The 16,863-nt window shown below is 32.8% G+C and overlaps 4 protein-coding genes across 7 annotated transcripts in view; 2 read left to right on the top strand and 2 right to left on the bottom strand.

The window, feature by feature from the left end:
- The window catches only part of LOC116770420 (protein yippee-like), a 45,724-nt gene extending 42,439 nt beyond the window's left edge, over nucleotides 1-3,285 (top strand). For all 4 annotated transcript variants that reach the window (XM_061527600.1, XM_061527601.1, XM_032661885.2 and 1 more), the window contains one exon: nucleotides 167-3,285. In XM_061527600.1, the coding sequence (XP_061383584.1) occupies nucleotides 167-256 (90 nt within the window). In that variant the 3' untranslated portion in view covers nucleotides 257-3,285. The remainder of the gene's footprint in view (nucleotides 1-166) is intronic.
- On the bottom strand, nucleotides 3,277-7,135 carry LOC116770352 (histone-lysine N-methyltransferase PRDM9-like). The gene is made up of 9 exons (XM_032661791.2): nucleotides 7,022-7,135; nucleotides 6,081-6,614; nucleotides 5,836-5,949; nucleotides 5,548-5,706; nucleotides 5,141-5,276; nucleotides 4,551-4,653; nucleotides 4,331-4,457; nucleotides 4,086-4,155; nucleotides 3,277-3,976 (listed from the first exon to the last, which is right to left on the bottom strand). The coding sequence occupies exons 2-9, from the start codon at nucleotides 6,611-6,613 to the stop codon at nucleotides 3,866-3,868; spliced, it is 1,353 nt and encodes a 450-aa protein (XP_032517682.2). The 5' UTR covers nucleotide 6,614; nucleotides 7,022-7,135; the 3' UTR covers nucleotides 3,277-3,865.
- Nucleotides 7,136-7,372: 237 nt separating this feature from the next.
- LOC116770107 (uncharacterized) lies at nucleotides 7,373-12,934 on the top strand. The gene is made up of 11 exons (XM_061527688.1): nucleotides 7,373-7,709; nucleotides 7,821-7,905; nucleotides 7,988-8,058; nucleotides 8,264-8,534; nucleotides 8,820-8,994; nucleotides 9,317-9,393; nucleotides 9,529-9,684; nucleotides 10,151-10,252; nucleotides 10,726-10,833; nucleotides 11,465-11,570; nucleotides 12,299-12,934. The coding sequence occupies exons 1-11, from the start codon at nucleotides 7,607-7,609 to the stop codon at nucleotides 12,473-12,475; spliced, it is 1,431 nt and encodes a 476-aa protein (XP_061383672.1). The 5' UTR covers nucleotides 7,373-7,606; the 3' UTR covers nucleotides 12,476-12,934.
- Nucleotides 12,935-13,181: 247 nt separating this feature from the next.
- On the bottom strand, nucleotides 13,182-14,897 carry LOC116770045 (26S proteasome non-ATPase regulatory subunit 11). Its single transcript, XM_032661383.2, has one exon. It carries the CDS (start codon nucleotides 14,768-14,770, stop codon nucleotides 13,508-13,510), a length of 1,263 nt encoding a protein of 420 aa, XP_032517274.1. The 5' UTR covers nucleotides 14,771-14,897; the 3' UTR covers nucleotides 13,182-13,507.
- Between the last annotated feature and the right edge of the window lie 1,966 nt (nucleotides 14,898-16,863).

Below are 16,863 nucleotides of genomic sequence, written 5' to 3' on the forward strand. Positions count from 1 at the left end.
AATCATACTGAAATAGACAAAATGGCGGACTTGATAAAACTTACTGCCTCATATGCTTACTTGTTTCATTTAATCTATTTATAATATTTTATTATCTGTAACGAAACTATAAAACTAAAATATCGTGTATTATGAGATGGTTAAAAATATAAATTTTATTTTCCAGGAATACGCTTTCGAATCGAGTCAGAAATACAAAGAGGGCAAGTTCATAATAGAACTGGCTCATATGGTAAAAGAGAACGGTTGGGACTGAGCGCGTACGGCGCGCGGACTATAGTGCTGTGGAACGGACTGTCAATTAACAGGATATCGATAGGCGGTGCGGTGTGAACTATCGATATGTCGATATGAGCCGCCGGCGGCGCGAGCCCTCGTGATGACGTCACCGGCGACCCCGTCTAACACCGAACACGACTAGCCGCGAATATTCAAGCATCGCAAGAGATTATTTTTGTCAAAACGTGAATTATTATTGGGATAGATGTCTGAATACTCGCGGGTAGTCGTTCGCTGTTAGACGTCATCGTATCTTTACGTCGCTGCAGCGCTTCAGCACTAGCGTGTTAAATTTGTTTAAGTAAACGATCTCAGCCGCCCAGCGGTGGGCAGCGGGCTTACATTACGTTTAGTTATCGGATATGTTTTTCGTCGCTCTAGCGGGCTGTATCTTAAGTTGTATTAGTTTTATGTTTACATGACTACTGTATTGAGAGAACACTAATACTTTCTCTTGTCCCCTTAACCTGTGATAAGTATATTAGAATAGATTTTGAATTTCTAGATGGATTTTTTTGTCATGGATTGCTCAGAGATGTCCCTACGTTCCTAGTGACTTCTGTAAAACGTTCTTTCATTATTATTATGTTCGAGGTGACTAGTCGAAACAACTTTTATGGACATTTTAATATGATTTGCGCAAGAAATCTTTTAATTTTTAGTTACGTCGATTGGACTATACCTCTTCTTCGGTTATTTCTATGAGGTTATATTTATGTTAAGAACTTAACAAACATGTATGCAATCGAGAACGGAATCGATGGTAACTTTTATACGCCGACGGTTCGGAGCATGTTTTATTATTCATTTATTGTTTCCATTTAAATGTAATTACTAGATACATTTAACCCCATATAAATATTCATTTATAATGTTATCTGTAAGTAAATGCATGAGCTTTCGATGATCTATCGATATTGGAACTGTTATCTATCACGTGCCTTTTAACGGCGACGTAACTACAACGACACGATTCAACAAAACAAATAAGGACATTAACAGAACGCTTAAGAACGAACCGATCGCGTCCTAGCACCGTTCAAGCTTTATACCGACTACGACTTCACAACATTATTAGAAATCTTATTAAAGATCTTAATAATAGTGCTGAAATTAGGCACAGATTACATAAGCGGCAACTTGGTTTTTTTTTTTAATTAATAAAAGGAGGTTGTATGCACTTTTATATACATCAATATATTTTATTAGGTTCCTGTCAGTTACGAATAGCAATTACTGAAATTTGAGACTGATTGTATAATATCTTATAAATGTAAAGGAGTTAAAAAATATATAAAAATAAACACGCCATCCGTGAAGTTTTGTAGTTTGGAGAAAAAGCGTAGTCGGATAGCTTGAACTGATTGTATCGATTTAATTCAATTGATGCGATTATAATATTAATTGAATTAGTTTGATATAAAAGTATAACAAATACATTCAATATAAACCTATGCCATCGTACTATCAGAGCGTTGAAACTGCCACTAGACTTATAAATATTAATATACATTATATAATAAATAAATGAATGTAAGTAACGCTCTTTTGACGATAAATTATTTGTACAATAAGTATTTTAAATGGCTACAGTAAGTGTCTGGTTATGTCGAAGCATTATAAAAGATGTCTATAAAAATACAAAGCAGATGTTTGTGTTTTTATAATGAGACGAAATAGCGACATTTTTAAATTTAATCCTTCCGACAAACAAATCTGTTGCGGGCCTAAGAACTATCTGATATGTAAAATTTTAACGGCTCAGTCTGGCTTTAATAGTAAGTGTTATATAATGAACGCGCTTGTTTTGTGATGTTCCCATGCCGTTTGATGCCGTTTGATGCCGTTCGATGACGTCACCTGTGCTTTTCTTTACATCACGAAAAGCACTCGTTGAAACGATACTTGTTATAACGGTTATTCGTTATGACACCGCTTTTAGACGCTACAAAACTATTGGTGTTCAATATGGTAAATGTATTTTTGTGATAAATGAGATCAGATACGTCTTTTTGATTAGTTCTAAGGTTACATTGTAAACGCATTGCAATATTCACATGTCTGTCTTGTGTTGTATCTGTTAATGTATAGATAATTGATACGAGTACATATGCATACTGTTGCATGGAAATTGAAACAGACCTAGTTATACGTTTAGAAGAAATATATTTATCGATATCATGGTTCATCGACTTTGTACTATCACTATTCAAGCTGCCATAACAAAGTACAATTTACGATCTGTCGACAATTTCCATGAATATTATGCAGTTACTAATCGAACTTATTCAGATTGTCACAGTAGTATGTAATTAACACTCTTAGACCTAAAGTATTTTGATCTTCGCCGTTCGACACAAAAAAAAATATCATTGATGTTAATAAAAGTGAGAAATTAAAAAAAAGATATCTGTGTGATGCATAAAGTATTTTTCTACTCAGTCGTTTAGAAATGCTATTAGATATTTTTGGACCATTATTAAGATTGCGATCATCTAGGATGTGGAAATTGTTAGTTTTTGTGCATGTTGGCCGTTCCGGTTGTTGATGTGATAAGAGTTTGGAAGCCTCAACCAGCCGTTAATTATATACCCTTAGTGTCCAAACCCGAGCGGTATTTCCCAAAGGCTTACGAGTATATCATATCACGGACATCACTCATCGACATTTGTACGACACACGCAACAATCATTCGTATACATTCAGTATCGTTCATACCTGTCAACTCACCGATCAATCATTCGCATTTTTTATACTTACAATCATTCATATTTTCATTCATTCATTCATTCATTCGTTCAGTACTCGCCTTCGTGGAATACCTTATATATTATATTTGTTAACAAGCCGCTTAATATTTTTGTATTTTCCTAGTTCTTAACGAGACATTATCAAACTACGTGGTGTCTTAACGATGTATGCATTATGCTATAGATGAGTATTTCGTAAACATTTGGTTGAAATAATAAGTGCGTAATAAAACACTTTTTCGTATTAAAAAAACAATTCTTTTATTTGAATAAAAGGTTTTACCTCTGTGTTCATTTAATCATGACCTTTTTGCGATAATGAATAAGACTTTCAATTTATTCCTTTGTTTTTTTTTAAATGAGTAGTAATCAATAAAAACAAAATTATCTATAATAAAATTCAGACATATAAATTAAATTAAAAAATCAATATTTTTTCGAATAAATTAATTATAATCATTCTATAAAATCATAAAGTAATAGTTTACTAAAATATGAAGAGATTCAACTCTTTGGTTTATTATAATATTGCGGTCAGATATTAATACAAAAAAAAATATATGAGAATAGAATTATTACCAATTTCTAAACGGAATATTTCTGAACTGAAACTGTCGAAGTGACTTAAAAACTTTTTTTGTGACATTTAAAAAAAAATACTATTGTCTATTATCATTGGGAGCAATTCATAAGTATTTCATCTAACATTTTTACAGCGAACAACTTCAATACGTATTAAAATACATTACGAATAAAATATATTAAATAGTAAAAAATATGTACAGAATTATAAAAATATTGAATATGAACAACAGACGCTGTGGGCGACACCGTCCCTAGGTATGTTTGGACATGTAGTAGTCGTTTTCGTGTACTTCGTGTTTCAGAATCACTTTGGCCTGATGCAGCTGAGTGTCGGACAGCGTCGGCAGCTTCTTGAAGAACATCTGCGAACATTGCATATAGACTGATATAACATATAATCATCTTATGAATGTGTGTGCCTGTGTGTGTGCGTGTGTGCGTGTGTGCGCGTGTGCGTGTGTCGCTCGTCACCTTTCTCGTCATGAGCTCCATGCCGTGTACTTTCCTCATGTGCTCTTTCAGTACTGACATCCTCGGGTATCTACAACAGACAACAATATTATGACAACAGTACTATGTATTAAAAAAATACTGAAACAGTCGCTACACTTATAGATGGGATTATTCGTGATTGTTAGTCTATGTCTACATATGTATGTATATTATCTGTGTATGTATGTGTTCATGTGTGTGTGTGTATGGTCGTGTGTGTGCACCTGTTGTCACACAGCCTGCAGGCGGCGGGCGGCGGCAGTCGTCTGTGAACGCGTCTCTCATGCAACATCAGAGCTGACTTCTGTGAGTACCGCTTCGGACATTCAGGACATGCGAACTTCTTCTCGGCTGGAACATCGACGAGATACTTAAAATTAACACATTATTATATTATTATCACTTGAATTTATTATCACTTGAATGTAAGATACTGTAACATACGCAGATGTGTGTTGAGGTGCGCCACGAGGGCCGCCTTGACGTTGAAGCTGCGGTCACAGTGAGCGCACACGAACCGGGACGAGCCGTGCTTCTTCATGTGGCGCTGGAAATAAATAACACATTAGATGCGCCGCAAACTGACGACATTACTTGAAACCTACACAAAGAAAAAACAACCAGGACTGTGTTTCTGTTGTACTAAACATTATCGACATTCAGCAAATGCATATCTATGCATGCATGCATCACCACGGTGAATATACCGATATAATATATATATTGACATGTTTGTCTGTCTGTCTGTCTGTCTGTCTGTTCCCTTATAATGTAGGATCAATTTCAACAGGACATTCACTTTCTGCTGGCCGATGTTATGACTTATTAATTGCAATCCCAGTCCTATTTATTTTTATTGATATAAATAAAAAATAAAACGTCCCAGCTGCACTGTCGCCCTTAATATTTGAAATTTAACATAGAAAGACAGAAGATTACTATCTTTAGCCAATTTCAAAAAGGAGGTTTCTCAATTCAAACATATAAATGTTTTTTTTCTTCTATTTTATATGATTTAGTTTATCGAATCTCACAGTCAAGACAGTGCTGGAGGTGTAGGCGCAGGGACACACGGGACAGCGATAAGGTCTCAGGCCTCTGTGGAGTAACTGATGTGCTTGTAGAGAATACTTTGTTGAGAAAGACGCTGAACATTCATCACAGTTGTATCTGTAATCATACTTATATAATTAAAATTCAATTAAGACTTGATGTGATGCAGAACAGAATTGAACGTTTCATTTAAAAATATAACAACAGATGGCAGCACATGTACAATCAGTACGGATAACATTTATCTAACTTTTCAACAAATACAAAGAATAGTTACACCAATTAATTGACATATTAATATAAAAAAAATATGAAGAAAAATAGATTAGTTGAACAAATTATATAAGTGATACATATAAATACATTTATTAAATGATAAATAAAATACCTAGTATTCTTCAAGTACCTTCTCGGCTCAGTGTTATCAAATTTAGGTAGGAAAGGTCTGGAACGTCCCTTTCTCCCTAGGGACAGGGCTCTCGCACGTAGTACCAACTTGATATGTGGAGCTTCACAGCGCTTCTCATGCTTATATAGGTTGGTAGTACTGAAACACACTCACATACTTAGCTAACATACAAATATTTTCTATTATATAAGACTTATATTATACTAACAGTGTAATTTACGATAATCAATTTTATATTTCAAAAGAATACTACTACATTTTTAATACCTTCTAAAGTTAGCTCCACAAGCATAGCAGTACAAATATCTCTCTCCATGTTTCTCCTGGTAATGCCGACCAGCTGCCGGTATTGATTCATTATGAGTTCCACATATAACACACCTGCAATATTATAAATATTAAAAATATTATGTGACCATAGAATTACATTTATCGCACAGATAGTTTGGACAAAATTTTTTTTTATTAAAAGACCTTTTTAGTTAGTTTATCAATATATTGTTTTCACTCACTCTAACATTATTCCGTCCATAACATAATAATCCAGCGGCGGCGGCGGGGGCTTGGTAGTCTTCATTATTTCAACCAAACATCTAACGAGAAGCTCTTCATCATCTTGCAATTCTGGAAACTGTTCTTTCAGCTCCTTTATATACGACCGTCTTTCGGATGGTTTCAGAAGCTTCCGTCTCTTAATTTTTAAACCCTTAATTCTTGTCTTCATAGTTCTAGCATCTTCATCACTTATCTCATCAGATTCATCTTTTTCAGATTTGATAAAATCCACATCCACAAATTCGTATTCAAAGTCGTGTTGTATATCTACATTTCTATCATAATCCTCTTTTACAGTCTGACATTTTACATCCACTACTTCTCCGAACTCTTTTGCTTTGTTAATTACATCCTCGACATCTTCGACTGCACTTTCTTCTAAAACTTCCTCTTTAATTTGCATTGGCGCGGGAAAAGTTTGATCACTTTCGTTCCCGATGACCACGATAAACATATCATCATTTTCTTCCATTTTACCATTTTCCAACATCCTAAAATGCATTGTAATATTATTCAAAGAATTGAATAAAATTCTTAAATCCCACAGTCTGCATTAATATAATATTATATACAAACAAGATATCAAAGATATACCTACAAAATTTAAAATCAAACATACATCTGTTTTTAAGTTCCTACCAGGCAAAAGTTTTACATCATTCATCTTTTTGTTACAAGGACATTTAATGACATATAACAAAAAATGTTGAAGGGCTTTGTGAACAACTGTATAAAATAAAATGTACCTTTAAATTTAGACATTTAGGATTTATAAATTAAGTAAAAATCGTTATAAAAGAAAAAAGTTATTGATAATATTTTACGTTTCATATAGTTATACAGTAGTCTCATTCTTTACTATAACATATTTTAACATTCGTAATTCTACTTTATTTACCTTTCTACTGTTATTCCAAGTAAAATCAGTCTGAATGCAAGAATATTACTAAAAATTGGCTTTTTCTGTAAATCCTTTGCCTGGCAGATATTTATTTCCTCTGCTGTCAAAACATAACAGATAACCATAACACAAATAAGACTATAGATATCTATTTAAAACTACAAAAGAGTTTTAATTTTTCATTAATCTTATGATGGAATTTTTTTTTAACACACTTTAAAAAAAATTAAACCTCTTATCAACAATAAAGTAAAATGCTAGTATTTTAAGACAATTATACGATAATAATTCTAAAGATAAAACAAGCAACATTTATAGTATATGCATCTTCAAATTTGACGTTTACTTGTAATTTGTGAGCTATCATTTATAACACTCTTCTCCATACAGATTTTAAATTATTTTACAATTTGTTACTATAAATAAAAACGTTTTGGTTGGCAAAATATTCCTTAAATCCAAAGTGAATGAAACTATATCTTTAAAAGAAGTTAAAATTATCAAAAAGGAATTAAAATTCGAAAAAGCGGTAAAATTTATTATGTTACTACTGTTTTAAAAGAATAAATAAAGATAATTAATATGGGTGGAACTGAGATAACATCCCCTTTACCATACGAATTCCCGAGTTTAAAAATAAATGCTATAGAATATTCATTAAAGGAAACGCTGTCAAATTTCAAAGGTAAGACATATATTTTTTAATAATAATCAACATATTGTTGAAATTTCCAGTATTTTGAAGAAACATGCATGCATGTATAACTCAAAAAAATATAAGTGACTTATTTTTCAGATTTGGTTATTGAAATAAATAAATTGCATTCAGAAAATCAACATTTAAGAAGTATTTTAGATTCAGATAAATACAATAAGGAAAGGTATTTCTCGTGACAATTTAAATTTAATATTGTTTTAATAGAATAATTTATTTAGAAATAAATGTTTTTTTTTTCATGTCAGTTCTCTGTGTTGCAGCTGCGAATCACTTCAGACAGAAGTTATATCTAAGGAAAAAAATTTTTATTCAATATGTGGGTTATATATTGTTTACTCATATTAAATTAATATTTATATTATTTCTTTTATAAACTGTGCTTTCTTAAATAATATTAACGAAGAATATACATGTATAGTATAGTATGTAATTCTGAAAAGGCTTAAATTTTTTAAAAGACTGACATTACTTTTTCTTTTAACACTAATATGAAAATATTGATTATTAAGTTTAATTTACAGTGTCAGTTATAAAAAAGTTATGCGACACAAAGGAAATATCAGCGCTTAATTCAATAAGGGAGCTGACGAACTCAAATACAGAAATATCAAAGAACTGTTCTGCATATGATTATAAAGAAACAAGTCCATGCAAAGGCATTAAAGAAGTGAATCGTGATACCACACTAGAAATAGAGGGTACTCCAACCGGCCGGAAAAGTCCAATTATACAAAGCAAGAAAGGCAGAAATCAACAAAACATAAAAGATAAGATAAAATGCCCCGACGACTGGCAAGTATTCATATTAAATTTATTATATGAATTAAAAAAAAATAATTGTATGAGAGTAAATTTTAAACTGGTACATAACATAAATATTGAATTACTTGTGTTACCTAGAATTTAAATGCTGATATCATTGTCGCTTGAAAACAGTTTCTTATCAAAGTTCTTAGTAATTTTGTTTACTAATTTCAATTTATCTACAATTATTATATAAAGTTTTTGTTGTTATATCTATATGCAAACTGATAATACAACAACAGAAGAACTGATAATATAAAACATTGATTTCAGGCCAACACCAGAGAGGAAGAGTATAAAACTATCATTTCCATCCCCGAATCAACAAAAAGCTGCCGGAAGATTAAAACAGTCTAGACTAAGTCTGGTGAAGACAAAGAATATTAACACTATAGACCTCACGAGTTCTCCGGAATGTACTAAAAACTTAAATGAGACAGAAATACAGGTGATTCATGAACTAACCTTTTTTCTAGTGTTATAGAGTATAAAAATATTTAAAAGATTTCACCTCTATATATGACAGTACATAGAATTAATTTAAATTAAGAATAAACTACTACTATTCATGCACAGCAATTCAATTGCAACAATATTCCATAAGTAGCGGATTGGAAGTCCGTTTTTATCATTGAATTTTTCACTCTACATTTATTTCCATATAAATTCACTCACCCAGTTCGAGATGGCTCTGAAGTATATTATAGATATTCTTAATCAATTATTTCTAATAATTGATTTTTCTTAGATGTTTTGTTTGATATTTCCAGCGAGACGTAAAGAAAGATATTTTCGATAGTGACACCATTCTACCATCACCGACCAGTGGTGTTATAAAACTTCCAGTGTAAGTATATACATATATATATATATTGTGCTTTATAGTACAACTGAATGACAATACCCTCTATAATAAAATAATCTACCAACATTATACTGGTTATAATACAAAACAAATACCCATGAGATATTTACATTTCAGATACAAAACTCTAACCAAAGACAGTCCGAATAAAATCAAAAGGCAACAAATGTCAATGAAATTGGATTTAGAAGTAGCGCCAAACAATACAAGTGGTGCCGGCAGCTCCAGTGATGTTGAACATTCGTTTAATATTTTACAGAATTATACCAAAAGGTAAAAATTATCTATACTTAACATAGTCATAATCTTGTCTCACAATAGACAGGGTTTTACAACTACACTGTTACACAAACAGTATTTGTCACGAAAATATTAGAAGAAAAAATTGTGAGAAGTGAAACTTGGTAATGTAAACAATTCTTATCCGCTCAATTCGAAAATAAAATACTGCTTCATGAAATTAAATGTGTATCAAATAAAACTAAAAAAATAATGAATATTATAATTAGCTAATTCCACGACGCTCACACTGTTTACTTCGCTGCATAGCATGAATACCATGCGCATGTGCTTGGAAGCTACCAACTGTCTCCTTGTCTGTCCTACTTTCTACATTCGTGTATCTCTCTCTCCCTTTACCGTTAAACGTTTAACGCAACCTCGGTGGAAGTCGCATAAGAAGCTTGACATCAATAACACTTTGAATAGTCTGAATAATCATCTCAATATAATATTTCAGATTCAAATCACCGAAAGCTTTTAAACCAACGTACTCCAACCAAAACGAAAGCATGTCGTTACTGAGGATGAAAAACGCTGAACCCAGCAGCGACACCCGGAGGTGAAACATCGGCTTATTTATATAGTAAATAAGTATACAGACTGCTATATCACTCTTAAACAACTTAACAGATTTTGATAAAATACTAAAATAATATAGCTCATATCAAGATATGCATAAATCATTTAAATATCCGGTATAGAGCCTGCGGAAAGACGTCAAAAGCGTTGTAATTATAAATCAACTAATATGTTTAAGCAATATATATGTATGCAGATATGTAACGCATTTGCATACGATAGATGGCGCTGTCAGGAGGTGGGCATTACTATTTTAATTAAGCAAATTAGTCGATTAGTCGTTTGTCGTGAAACAGCATACCAAAATATATTAAATACATATGGACAAAGTCGAGTACAAAAGCTAGATTAACTTATAATATATATATATTTATTTATTTATTTATGTACAAAAAAAAGGAGTATAACAATATATTTGTCAGTAAACTCTCTAATAACATCTAAATATTTCAGCCCGACCAAGAAGCCGTTGTATGAGAACGTGAACATCATGAACAGATCAGTTGATGGCGAGCCGAGCTCGTCCTCACCGACAGCTCCAGCAACAACGAAGATAGCTAAGTATGGAAATATTACCTAATAAATAATTTTAATGTATTCAGGACTGCCTGCACATTTAAATGAAACTAATTTTTTGTATAAAACTACGGACAGACGAGATGTCCGCCCGTTATCACGGTTGCTGAAAAGTAACCGAAACGTCCGGAGTATGTAGGTTTTTAACAAAAATAAATCACGCGTAGTATATCCGAAAAATATTAGTATCATTTAAATGAATAAAACTCGCGGAAATCTCAGATCTCATTATTGCCAGTACTTTGATTAGCTTCCTAGAATTGTTTTGCATTATATATATATATTAATATTATTTCTGTGCTATTTTGTATTGAACACACCAAAGTTACATGTACGTGTGACCTAATAACCTAATATTTATGCAGTTTTTAAACCAAATTTCGCTATAATTATTGTTCTGATTATGTGAGACAGCTCGCTGGAACACCTGGTCTATATTTAGGTACTATCTAACATTAAATCAAAAATGTTGATAAGTTTGTTAGTTTTGATAGTTCCGTCTAAGTGAAAGTTCCTTTGTTATTGAACCAATATTTTAATTTACTAATAATAAAGCGTAATTTGAATTCTGTAGAATCAACAGTGTAGAGTGATTTGAACTGTTACTACATTTCAGGAACAATCAGCTGTATAAAGTGGAGCCTCTCTTTAAAGAGCCGAGTGTCAGAAATAAGGCAGAGAAAAGATCGTTACCAGGCTGGAGTTGTGACGAGTGCAGAGATGTTAGTATTGAGATTAGTGACTTTTTTATTAAAAATTTAAGACGGAGATGCATTAGCCTGAGGTTACAGAACTGTCATATAAGTATTGTGACAGTTGAGGCTTAAGACGGAGATACATTAGCCCATTACCTTGACAGTATTGTTATATACAGGTTGACAAGTTAAAATTATATTATGTAAATCCAAACCTTCTGTCTTAAATGTATACATACCTTAATTGTATTATTGTCCAAATTAGTGTAACAATGGAACGCCTTTATACTAATAATTTAAAATCTAACTTATTCTTTAATGGAATCAACAAAATGTGAATGTTTTTGTAATATTCAATATAGATAAATTATTGATAAAATATTTCTTTCTTATCCAGTCTGTTTGATCTGTTTTTGCAAGTTATATCAATTTTTACTTGCTAACAATTTATTACAAGTCATTACTTATAAGGTGGATAGAATGAATTCAAGAATTTTTAGATTTACAATGTTAGCTGACAAAAAAATTTAAAAGTTTAATGCATGCAAACCGGACACTTAATATGTGATAGCATTATATTTGTTCCTACACTATTATTAATATGTAGAATTTAAGTAATCAGTTCACTTAATCAGAAATATTCATATTAAAAGTATGCTCAAGTATTTGAAACAAATGGTGATTAGAGTCCTTTAGCAGAATTAAAACTAACTATAATTATTAATTATATATGAATAAAATTTTTGTATGTTCAGTTCTTCGACGAGCTATATAAAGACGACCCGGTGATGTTGGCGCGTAAGATGAACGAGTGTTCGAAGCATCGTGGTCGGAACAATCCCGTGAGACCGAACACACCCGGCGGGTTCTGGGAACCACGATGGGATGTGCCTGACGATACTGAGGAGTTCAACAGGAGGAATAACGTCTGATAGCGGTTTTGTACATAGTCTTAGGAATTGTGTACAAAACGTCAGTATACACTTCTATGAAGTGTGTACAACACATAATGTAATATACTTCTATGAAGTATGTACAACATGTAACACATTTTAAATTTTATAAAGCGTCCCATATCATAACAGCATTAATTGCTTCATATACGTAAGGACATTTTGTATAAGCATCAGTGAATGTGTTACTGTATTAAGGTTTCTTCCCAATAACAATGTTGGGTGCAGTAAGTAATGATTATAGTTTTTTTATACAATAAAAACGACTACTTTCTCTACATATTTATTATAAGTGTCACTGTGATTAAGGATTCTCACTGTTATTTGAAAAATATTTACTACTCTGTGAAATATTTTAAATATTACAAGGTCCCTATCTTTAACAATATACTTTCTATATACTGATTGCTGTAAATAAACAAGTACCAAAATCTTCTTGTTTAATTGTTATCCTTTTTTTAAGAAAACCTTCAGAATGATCATTCAATTTAAAAATACACTTAGGTTGAAAACAAAACAAGGACAAACAAGTTATGTGTAATTGGAAACTGTTGTGACTTCGGACGACTCAAATATAAAGGTCGTGTAAAGTGCATCGTACTTGGATATAAATGAGTGGTGTTTGTGCCAACTACAAAGTGACTGGCAATTCTTGTTCCGTGGGCGGAAAACCAAAACAACGCTATTTAGAGAACAACTTTATTCCCAATAAAACAGAATATTACAATTTGTCACTAGCTTAAGTAAAAAAAAAAAGGAAATTGAGAGAAATTAGGGATTAGTCGTAATATTTCAAATCAACAATAGTTAGGTATAAATTAAAAGGGAAGCTATATATTCTCTGTTATAAATCTATGATAGCAAACCACTGATCTGTTTGTAAGTAAAAGTTAATAAAAATATGCCATCAATAAAAAAAGACTGCATTAATTTACATGAAATGGAACAGACAATGTAAGTTAATTCATATATTTTATAGTTTTTATATTGCTACAACAATTTCAGGCGGGCCTATGATAGTTTTTTAGCTTTCTGGTAGAGTGTGTCAACAACTTTGCTCATATGATGTATTGTTTCTAAAACTGTTTCGTAAGTCTTCTCGAGGGGGGATTCGTCGAACACAATTAAAACGCCCTCTCCCTGGTCAAGTATACCATTCAGCTTCTTATCGAGTATCATCTGTGATAATTTCTTCTCTACTTGAACAACTGGCAGACGGATACACTTAGCTACATGGTCCACTTGAACTCTCATATAAGGCTCTACGATGCGACACAAGTTCTGTTCCAGCATGGTATCATATAGAGAGCCGAGGTGAGCTCTGACAACGGCATCTTCTTCTAATTCTGGCTTATATGTCTTTAATGCAGCTTGGAAATCAGCAAGTGATCTTTTGTGAGAAGCAGTAGCAACTGCTCTCATGGCTTCTAATTCTTTACCTGCATATTTCAGAGCTGCTTTACTACTGCAAACTGTAGCCACCTCCTCTGCTTGACTGAGCATGATTTTGGACAATAACATATATTTTAGAGCCGTTAAAGCCTTAGGACTGTCAGCGCCGTCGTAACCTTCAAAGGCTTCGTAGAAGTAAGAGTAAGCAGTTTTGAAGTCCCTTTCATCAGCAGCGTGGAGTATACCTGATTGCAAATCCAATGCTGCCTGCATTTTTGGAGGGCAGTAGATGGCATTTGCTGTGGTCCTAGCTGACGTCAACGAAGCGCGTGCCTTAGGAAGATTACTGAGGGCATGATAGGTTTTACTCTCCAAAAGTAGCACTTCCACTAACAAATTTTTGTCATCTAACTTCTTGAGTTCTTTTAAGAGGGCAGTTGCTAAATCTAAGGCCTCGGTGTACATACCAGTGTCGAAGTAAAGGGCGACGAGTCTGGCTTCCAGAGACTGTCTTAAGAAGGTGCGGCGCTCTTCCTTGGCCCATTCTATACATTCTTTGCATAATTGAACTTCAATACCAATACCAGCTTCTAAATCAAGAAAGAAATCAACAAGAGAACGGACAAGTTTAGCTGCTTTTGCCTTGCTTATCAGACTTAAGAAAGGCCTGGTAGCTTTTATTAATTCTGCCAACTCCTTGGCTTTCCCTTCCTTCTTGTATTTCTCTCCAAGATTCAGTATTCCTTGTTCCTTAGCTCTGATATTTTCCTCGTCATCTTCGGGCACTTCACCTGTGCTAACCATTTTGTCGGTCATGCGGACGTCTTCCTCTCTGTTAGAAGACGACACGCGTGATCTCTCAAACAACATTGCCCCAGCCATTATGTGTATGTTTGCTATTCAAATCTTACTATAAAACGACACAATAACAGCTACACTAATCTGTAATTTTGTATAATCGCTAAGTCATCGACGACCTTTTTGGAAACAAATTGTAGACGCGTGACGAGTTGCCATAAAAAATAATCAGATTCTACCTTTTTTGCATTGATAATTTAAAAAAATGTTGAAACATTTTCGTTCCCTTTAATTATACAATTAAAGTAAAACTTTTTCTTTAACCAAAAAGAATCGGAATATATAAAATAAAAATAAGATAATATCGCACATATATATTTTTAATTGATATAAAAACTTTTCTTTATTTGTTTCTTAATTTAAAATTAAAAAATACATATATTTATATATTTACTCCATGAACGCAATATAATGCCAGAAATTGTTATACACTAAAGTTTAGAGAGTGACAATATTTAGTAGGTAAAACATCCTGCATCAATTTTTATCATAAAGGATTCCATCGAATATGGCAAACCGACAATTGCTTAAAATAACTATGGACAAAGAAAATAGCAACAAAATAATTTTTGACATATCAAAACAAATAAAATTCTTCTATGAAACTCCTGTTATTTTATTTACAAAGGAAGATTTTGCCGACAATGTATTTAATGCAATGTGCTCTATGCGAACTGCTCTGCAAGGAGAATCCAAAACTGAAGTAATGGACATACTAGTGGATTTTCATTTGCAATGGTTGCACGCTGTTAAAAATGTTGATCAGTTCTTCAAACGACTAAATGACTTACATAGAGAAGAAGTTTATCAATCTGTTAGCTCGACAATTGACGCCCTGTCAAATCGTCTAAAATATTATCAAAGGTATATTACTAAGCATAGGACAGAACTTTCAAACCAAGACCAAGCTAATCTTTTAGCCGATAATGAAATTATAGAAGAAATGCACAAGGAAGCAATACAAATACTTTTAGAAAAACTAAAATGTTTCCGTTCGTTCGATGGTGATGATGTATTCAAAATCAAAGTAAGAGATGCGGTTGATGAATTGCTTAATTGGATTGATAAAATAAGTGACGGCTTTTCCTTACAAGTCGCGAAATACATTAACGTAAATGTACCCCACCTCAGCGGTGATTTAACTAAGACTTTACAACAAATTGTAGATGAATTTCAAAGTTCTATGTCTCCTGCTGCAAAAGAACTATTAGAGGATTTAAAAGCAAAGGGAAAGCAGTTAAGTTCAATGATTCGCTGCACAGCTGTTCACAATTTAGAAATCAGTACCGTAGTGGAGAAAATTAATATACTAGAAGACCGCATTTCAAGAATGGAGAATGAACCTACTTCAGCGGCATTAATGGCTCTCAAAAATAAGAAAGAGTATTTAGAAAGCCACCTGGCCACGCTCGAAAGTTTGAAAACAACACTGACAAAGTTGCAAGAAAATACTAATGTTAATTTTGATCTGGAGGAAGGCTCTTTATGCTCCTGTGAGGATTTCTTTCAATTAAGAATTTTTAATCACTCCCTACCTCCTGAGGAACGAGAGCGTTTGGTAACAGAACTTTGCTATCTATGGGATATAGCAGTTTTTGGTGAACAAAGTCATAAATCAATAATTTCTATATTAAGTGCAGCGGATATGAAAGAAGAATTTAGTGATGAACTGGGTACGTTTTACATTGATGAACATAGCCGAAAAATTTACAAACTACCAGATGATAATATTAGGTATCAACAAAATGAACAGTGTAAACTAGTTCCCTTAAGTGATGATGCAGAACACGTTTATTTTTATGACGAATGTGGACGATATTTTGTTGATCCAAAAAGTCGACAAAGAGTATATAAGGCTCACGCAACAGCAAGTGAGTATATGATGGACAGTTCAGGAATTTTACTAAAACATAAGGAAGAAAGAGATGGAGTGACATATCATTACGATAATTACGGGCGATATTATATCGATAGTGATGGAAAACATATTTATCGCGAGGCAGATGCAGTTAGTGAATATGAGAATGATGGTCTTGGAAATTTAGTTCGTATTCGAAGTCATTTGGATATGTTTGAACCATGTCCAGACGATGTTCATGTAACAGAGGACTATAAAT

Source organism: Danaus plexippus (assembly GCF_018135715.1).
Source record: "Danaus plexippus chromosome 13 unlocalized genomic scaffold, MEX_DaPlex mxdp_15, whole genome shotgun sequence".
NCBI lineage: Eukaryota > Metazoa > Arthropoda > Insecta > Lepidoptera > Nymphalidae > Danaus > Danaus plexippus.